General features: G+C 52.3%; 1 protein-coding gene across 1 annotated transcript; it reads right to left on the bottom strand.

The window, feature by feature from the left end:
- Window positions 1-2,008: 2,008 nt before the first annotated feature.
- On the bottom strand, window positions 2,009-2,938 carry LOC127919437 (keratin-associated protein 10-9-like). Its single transcript, XM_052502987.1, has one exon. It carries the CDS (start codon window positions 2,936-2,938, stop codon window positions 2,009-2,011), a length of 930 nt encoding a protein of 309 aa, XP_052358947.1.
- Between the last annotated feature and the right edge of the window lie 5,900 nt (window positions 2,939-8,838).

Raw genomic sequence — 8,838 nt, forward strand, 5'->3', positions numbered from 1 at the left:
TTATTTTTTAATGTTACCTTTATTTAACGAGGCAAGTCAGTTAAGGACAAATTCTTATTTTCAATGACGGGCTAAGAACAGTGGGTTAACTGCCTGTTCAGGGGCAGAACGACAGATTTGTACCTTTTCAGCTCGGGGGTTTGAACTTGCAACCTTCCGGTTACTAGTCCAATGCTCTAACCACCAGGCTACCCTGCCGTCCCTCTCTAACCACTAGGCTACCCTGCCGCCCCCCTCTAACCACTAGGCTACCCTGCCGTCCCTCTCTAACCACTAGGCTACCCTGCCGCCTCTACACTCTAACCACTAGGCTACCCTGCCGCCTCTACACTCTAACCACTAGGCTACCCTGCCGTCCCTCTCTAACCACTAGGCTACCCTGCCTCCCTACACTCTAACCACTAGGCTACCCTGCCGCCCCTCTCTAACCACTAGGCTACCCTGCCGCCCCCTCTAACCACTAGGCTACCCTGCCGCCCTCCACTCTAACCACTAGGCTACCCTGCCACCCTCAAAACCACTAGGCTACCCTGCCGCCCCCTCTAACCACTAGGGCTACTCTAACCACTAGGCTACCTGCCACCCCTCTCTAACCACTAGGCTACCCTCCACCTCCTTAACCACTAGGCTACCCTGCCACCCCTTTAACCACTAGGCTACCCTGCCACCCTCTCTAACCACTAGGCTACCCCTGCCGCCTCTCTAACCACTAGGCTACCTGCCGCCCCTACACTCTAACCACTAGGCTACCCTGCCGCCCTCTCTAACCACTAGGCTACCCTCGCCCCTCTCTAACCACTAGGCTACCCCTGCCACCCCTTCACACTCTAACCACTAGGCTACCCTACCTCAGCTCACACTCTAACCACTAGGCTACCCTGCCGCCTCTACTCTAACCACTAGGCTACCCTGCCGCCCTACACTCTAACCACTAGGCTACCCTGCCGCCCTACACTCTAACCACTAGGCTACCCTGCCGCCCTACACTCTAACCACTAGGCTACCCTGCCGCCCTCTCTAACCACTAGGCTACCCTGCCGCCCCTCTCTAACCACTAGGCTACCCTGCCGCCCTCTCTAACCACTAGGCTGCCCTGCCGCCCTACACTCTAACCACTAGGCTACCCTGCCGCTATACACCTAACCACAGGCTACCCTGCCGCCTACACTCTAACCACTAGGCTACCCTGCCGCTCCACTCTAACCACTAGACTACCCTGCCGCCTACACTCTAACCACTAGGCTACCCTGCCTCCTCTACACTCTAACCACTAGGCTACCCTGCCGCCTCTACACTCTAACCACTAGACTACCCTGCCGCTCTACACTCTAACCACTAGGCTACCCTGCCTCCTCTACACTCTAACCACTAGGCTACCCTGCCGCCCTACACTCTAACCACTAGGCTGCCCTGCCGCCCTCTCTAACCACTAGGCTGCCCTGCCACCTCTACACTCTAACCACTAGGCTACCCTGCCTCCTCTACACTCTAACCACTAGGCTACGCTGCCGCCTCTACACTCTAACCACTAGGCTACCCTGCCACCTCTACACTCTAACCACTAGACTACACTGCCTCCTCTACACTCTAACCACTAGGCTACCCTGCCGCCTCTACACTCTAACCACTAGGCTACCCTGCCTCCTCTACACTCTAACCACTAGACTACCCCTGCCTCCTCTACACTCTAACCACTAGGCTACCCTGCCGCCCCTCTCTAACCACTAGGCTACCCTGCCGCCTCTACACTCTAACCACTAGACTACCCTGCCTCTTCTACACTCTAACCACTAGACTACCCTGCCTCCTCTACACTCTAACCACTAGGCTACCCTGCCTCCTCTACACTCTAACCACTAGACTACCCTGCCACCTCTACACTCTAACCACTAGGCTACGCTGCCGCCCCTACACTCTAACCACTAGGCTACCCTGCCACCTCTACACTCTAACCACTAGGCTACCCTGCCACCTCTACACGCCCCAGCTCTAACTTATAGATATAAAATCAGACCGGGCACAGAGGAACCTGGCACAGAGGAACCCCGGCACAGAGGAACCCCGGCACAGAGGAACCCCGGCACAGAGGAACCCGGCATAGAGGAACCGGGCATAGAGGAACCGGGCATAGAGGAACCCCGGCACAGAGGAACCCCGGCATAGAGGAACCGGGCACAGAGGAACCCCAGCACAGAGGAACCGGGCATAGAGGAACCGGGCACAGAGGAACCCGGCATAGAGGAACTGGCACAGAGGAACCGGGCACAGAGGAACTGGCACAGAGGAACCGGGCACAGAGGAACCGGGCACAGAGGAAACGGGCATAGAGGAACCGGGCACAGAGGAACCGGGCACAGAGGAACCTGGCACAGAGGAAACGGGCATAGAGGAACCGGGCACAGAGGAACCGGGCATAGAGGAACCGGGCACAGAGGAACGGGCACAGAGGAACTGGCACAGAGGAACCCGGCACAGAGGAACCGGGCATAGAGGAACCGGGCACAGAGGAACCGGGCACAGAGGAACCGGGCACAGAGGAACCGGGCACAGAGGAACCGGGCACAGAGGAACCGGGCACAGAGGAAACGGGCACAGAGGAACCGGGCACAGAGGAACTGGCACAGAGGAACCGGGCACAGAGGAACCGGGCACAGAGGAAACGGGCACAGAGGAACCGGGCACAGAGGAACCTGGCACAGAGGAACCGGGCACAGAGGAACCGGGCACAGAGGAACCGGGCACAGAGGAAACGGGCATAGAGGAACCGGGCATAGAGGAACCTGGCATAGAGGAACCGGGCACAGAGGAACCGGGCACAGAGGAACCGGGCACAGAGGAACCCCGGCACAGAGGAACCGGGCACAGAGGAAACGGGCACAGAGGAACCGGGCACAGAGGAACCGGGCACAGAGGAACCGGGCACAGAGGAACCGGGCATAGAGGAACCGGGCACAGAGGAACCCCGGCATAGAGGAACCGGGCATAGAGGAACCGGGCATAGAGGAACCGGGCATAGAGGAACCCGGCACAGAGGAACCGGGCACAGAGGACTGCCGACTTGAGATTTGACTGTTGTGCTCGCCCGGCGCGGGTCAGCGATTCATTTACCCTTTATCACCAATGGGAATCCTTGGGCCTCTGTCATAACTCAAATTAATGGGCCTTTTTCATTAAGTCTCGACAATTTATGGTGTCTGAGTGGGTTGATTTAAACCTGCATTGCATGGTTATTGTAAAGGACCCATGACAATAATGTACATCCGTCCAAAGACCAGTGTTCATCCGTCCATAGACCAGTGTTCATCCGTCCATAGACCAGTGTTCATCCGTCCATAGACCAGTGTTCATCCGTCCATAGACCAGTGTTCATCCGTCCATAGACCAGTGTTCATCCGTCCATAGACCAGTGTTCATCCGTCCATAGACCAGTGTTCATCCGTCCATAGACCAGTGTTCATCCGTCCATAGACCAGTGTTCATCCGTCCATAGACCAGTGTTCATCCGTCCATAGACCAGTGTTCATCCGTCCAAAGACCAGTGTTCATCCGTCCATAGACCAGTGTTCATCCGTCCATAGACCAGTGTTCATCCGTCCATAGACCAGTGTTCATCCGTCCATAGACCAGTGTTCATCCGTCCATAGACCAGTGTTCATCCGTCCATAGACCAGTGTTCATCCGTCCAAAGACCAGTGTTCATCCATCCATAGACCAGTGTTCATCCGTCCATAGACCAGTGTTCATCCGTCCATAGACCAGTGTTCATCCATCCATAGACCAGTGTTCATCCGTCCATAGACCAGTGTTCATCCGTCCATAGACCAGTGTTCATCCGTCCATTGACCAGTGTTCATCCGTCCATAGACCAGTGTTCATCCGTCCATAGACCAGTGTTCATCCGTCCATAGACCAGTGTTCATCCGTCCATAGACCAGTGTTCATCCGTCCATAGACCAGTGTTCATCCGTCCATAGACCAGTGTTCATCCGTCCATAGACCAGTGTTCATCCGTCCATAGACCAGTGTTCATCCGTCCATAGACCAGTGTTCATCCGTCCATAGACCAGTGTTCATCCGTCCATAGACCAGTGTTCATCCGTCCAAAGACCAGTGTTCATCCGTCCATAGACCAGTGTTCATCCGTCCATAGACCAGTGTTCATCCGTCCATAGACCAGTGTTCATCCGTCCATAGACCAGTGTTCATCCGTCCATAGACCAGTGTTCATCCGTCCATAGACCAGTGTTCATCCGTCCAAAGACCAGTGTTCATCCATCCATAGACCAGTGTTCATCCGTCCATAGACCAGTGTTCATCCGTCCATAGACCAGTGTTCATCCATCCATAGACCAGTGTTCATCCGTCCATAGACCAGTGTTCATCCGTCCATAGACCAGTGTTCATCCGTCCATTGACCAGTGTTCATCCGTCCATAGACCAGTGTTCATCCGTCCATAGACCAGTGTTCATCCGTCCATAGACCAGTGTTCATCCGTCCATAGACCAGTGTTCATCCGTCCATAGACCAGTGTTCATCCGTCCATAGACCAGTGTTCATCCGTCCATAGACCAGTGTTCATCCGTCCATAGACCAGTGTTCATCCGTCCATAGACCAGTGTTCATCGGTCCTGTGTACCATCTCCTCCTCATCCCTCCTCACCTCCTCTAACAGCAGAGGTGTATTGATCGTGTCAGTGTGTGTGTGTCAGGTTGTTTGTGTCAGTATTTGTCAGCGTGTGTGGGTGTGTGTTTGTCTCACAGGGTCATCAGCAGGACATTGCTCTCTCTCTCTCTCTCTCTCTCTCTCTCTCTCTCTCTCTCTCTCTCTCTCTCTCCCTCTCTCTCTCTCTCTCTCTCTCTCTCTCTCTCTCTCTCTCTCTCTCTCTCTACTCTCTCTCTCTCTCTCTCTCTCTACTGGACATTGCTCTGTCTCTCTGTGTGGCGCAGGAGAGTGTGACCTAATCACCTTACCTGTCACAGAGTCCCACCTCTACCAGATGAATCTCTCCCTGGAGTTGAGCTGAACACAAGCTGTGGAGTCTAGGTCCTAGACTGTCTAGTCTGGATGGTTTCCTCTCCTCCTCCCCTCCTGCTCCCTCTCCCTCTCCCCTCCTTCTAAGTCTCCTCTCTTCCTCCTCCTGCTCCCTCTTCCTCTCCTCCTTCTAAGTCTCCTCTCCTCCTCCCCTCCTGCTCCCTCTTCCTCACCCTCCTGCTCCCACTTCCTCTCCTCCTGTTTCCACTTCCTCTCCCCTCCTCTACGTCTCCCCTCCTGTTTCCACTTCCTCTCCCCTCCTCTACGTCTCCCCTCCTGTTTCCACTTCCTCTCCCCTCCTGCTCTCCTCTACGTCTCCCCTCCTGTTTCCACTTCCTCTCCCCTCCCTCTACGTCTCCCCTTCTGTTTCCACTTCCTCTCCCCTCCCTCTTCCTTCTCCTCCTGCTCCCTCTACGTCTCCCCTCCTGTTCCACTTCCTCTCCCTCCCTCTTCCTCTCCCCTCCTGCTCCCTCTCGTCTCCCCTCCTGTTTCCACTTCCTCTCCTCCTGTTTCCGCTTCCTCCTCCCTCCTCACGTCTCCCTCCTGCTCCCTCTACGTCTCCCTCCCTCACGTCTCCCCTCTGTTTCCACTTCCTCTCCTCCTCTTCCTCTCCCCTCCTGCTCCCTCTACGTCTCCCCTCCTGTTTCCCTTCCCCTCTCCTCCTGTTTTCGCTTCCTCTCCCTCCTCTACGTCTCCCCTCCTGCTCCCTCTCGTCTCCCCTCCCCTACGTCTCCCTCCTGCTCCCTCTTCCTCTTCTCCCCTCCTCTCGTCTCCTCCTGCTCCTCTACGTCTCCCCTCCTCTACGTCTCCCCTCCTGTTTCCACTTCCTCTCCTCCCTCTTCCTCTCCCCACCTGCTCCCTCTACGTCTCCCCTCCTGTTTCCACTTCCTCTCCCCTCCTCTACGTCTCCCCTCCTGTTTCCACTTCCTCTCCCCTCCCTCTACGTCTCCTCCTGCTCCCTCTACGTCTCCCCTCCTTCCTCTCCTCCTCTACCTCTCCCCTCCGGCTCCCTCTACATTTACATTTACATTTAAGTCATTTAGCAGACGCTCTTATCCAGAGCGACTTACAAATTGGTGCATTCACCTTATGACATCCAGTGGAACAGCCACTTTACAATAGTGCATCTAAATCTTTTTTTTTGGGGGGGGGTGAAGGATTATATCCTATCCTAGGTATTCCTTAAAGAGGTATACCTAGGATAGGATAAGTAATCCTTCTCACCCTCCCCCCGGCTCCTCTACCTCTCCCCTCCGGCTCCCTCTACCTCTCCTCCTGCTCGCTCTACCTCTCCTCCTGCTCGCTCTACTTTCCCCTCCGGCTCCCTCTACCTCTCCTCCGGCTCCTCTACTTTCCCCTCCTGCTCCCTCTACGTCTCCTCCGGCTCCCCTCCGGCTCCCTCTACCTCTCCTCCGGCTCCTCTACCTCTCTCCTCCTTCTCCCCTCCGGCTCCTCTACCTCGCCCCTCCTGTTTCCTCTACCTCTCCACTCCTTCTCCCCCGGCTCCCTCTACCTCTCCCCTCTCCTCTCCCCTCACATCACATTGACTTGGAGAATGTCCCCTCACATCACATTGAAATGGAGAATCTCGCCTCACATTGAAATGGAGAATCTCGCCTCACATTGATATGGAGAATCTCCCCTCACATTGATATAGAGAATCTCCTCACATTGATATAGCGAATCTCCCCTCACATTGACATGGAGAATCTCCCCTCACATTGATATGGAGAATCTCCTCACATTGATATGGAGAATCTCCCCTCACATCCCATTGATATGGACAATCTCCCCTCACATTGATATGGAGAATCTCCTCACATTGATATGGAGAATCTCCTCACATTGACATGGAGAATCTCCCCTCACATTGATATGGAGAATCTCCTCACATTGATATGGAGAATCTCCCCTCACATTGATATGGAAAATCTCCCCTCACATTGATATGGAGAATCTCCCCTCACATTGACATGGAGAATCTCCTCACATTGATATGGGGAATCTCCCTCACATTGATATGGAGAATCTCCCTCACATTGATATGGAGAATCTCCCCTCACATTGATATGGAGAATCTCCTCACATTGATATAGAGAATCTCCTCACATTGATATGGAGAATCTCCTCACATCCCATTGATATGGAGAATCTCCCCTCACATTGATATGGAGAATCGCCCCTCACATTGATATGGAGAATCTCCCTCACATTGACATGGAGAATCTCCCCTCACATTGATATGGAGAATCTCCCTCACATTGACATGGAGAATCTCCTCACATTGATATGGAGAATCTCTCTCACATTGATATAGAGAATCTCCTAACATTGATATGGAGAATCTCCCCCTCACATTAATATGGAGAATCTCCCTCACATCCCATTGATATGGAGAATCTCCTCTCACATTGATATGGAGAATCTCCCTCACATTGACATGGAGAATCTCCTCACATTGATATAGAGAATCTCCTCACATTGACATGGAGAATCTCCCCTCACATTGATATGGAGAATCTCCTCACATTGACATGGAGAATCTCCTCACATTGACATGGAGAATCTCCTCACATTGACATGGAGAATCTCCTCACATTGATATGGAGAATCTCCCCTCACATTAATATAGAGAATCTCCCCTCACATTGATATGGAGAATCTCCCCTCACATTGATATGGAGAATCTCCCCTCACATTGATATAGAGAATCTCCTCACATTGATATGGAGAATCTCCTCACATGCCATTGACATGGAGAATCTCCTCACATTGATATGGAGAATCTCCCTCACATGCCATTGACATGGAGAATCTCCCCTCACATTGACATGGAGAATCTCCTCACATTGATGTGAGAATCTCCCCTCACATCCCATTGATATGGGAGAATCTCCCCTCACATTGATATGGGAGAATCTCCTCACATGCCATTGACATGGAGAATCTCCTCACATTGACATGGAGAATCTCCTCACATTGATATGGAGAATCTCCCTCACATCCCATTGATATGAGAATCTCCTCACATTGATATGGGAGAATCTCCTCACATCCCATTGATATAGAGAATCTCCCCTCACATTGATATGGAGAATCTCCTCACATTGATATAGAGAATCTCCCTCACATTGATATGGAGAATCTCCTCACATTGATATAGAGAATCTCCTAACATTGATATGGAGAATCTCCCCTCACATTAATATGGAGAATCTCCCCTCACATTGATATGGAGAATCTCCTCACATTGATATGGAGAATCTCCTCACATCCCATTGATATGGAGAATCTCCTTCACATTGATATGGAGAATCTCCTCACATTGACATGGAGAATCTCCCCACATTGATATAGAGAATCTCCTCACATTGACATGGAGAATCTCCTCACATTGATATGGAGAATCTCCTCACATTGACATGGAGAATCTCCCTCACATTGACATGGAGAATCTCCCCTCACATTGACATGGAGAATCTCCCCTCACATTGATATGGAGAATCTCCTCACATTAATATAGAGAATCTCCCCTCACATTGATAGGGAGAATCTCCCCTCACATTGATATGGGGAATCTCCCCTCACATTGATATAGAGAATCTCCCCTCACATTGATATGGACAATCTCCCCTCACATTGATATGGAGAATCTCCCCTCACATTGACATGGAGAATCTCCTCACATTGATATGGAGAATCTCCTCACATTGATATGGAGAATCTCCCCTTACATTGAAATGGAGAATCTCCCTCACATTGATATGGAGAATCTCCTCACATTGATATAGAGAATCTCCCCTCA

The sequence above is a fragment of the Oncorhynchus keta genome, unplaced genomic scaffold (assembly GCF_023373465.1).
Source record: "Oncorhynchus keta strain PuntledgeMale-10-30-2019 unplaced genomic scaffold, Oket_V2 Un_contig_16686_pilon_pilon, whole genome shotgun sequence".
In the NCBI taxonomy this organism is placed as follows: domain Eukaryota; kingdom Metazoa; phylum Chordata; class Actinopteri; order Salmoniformes; family Salmonidae; genus Oncorhynchus; species Oncorhynchus keta.

Coding starts and splice junctions, on each gene's coding strand:
- LOC127919437 (XM_052502987.1), bottom strand. CDS start 2,938: ATGCCCGGTTCCTCTGTGCCCGGTTCCTCTGTGCCCGGTTCCTCTGTG.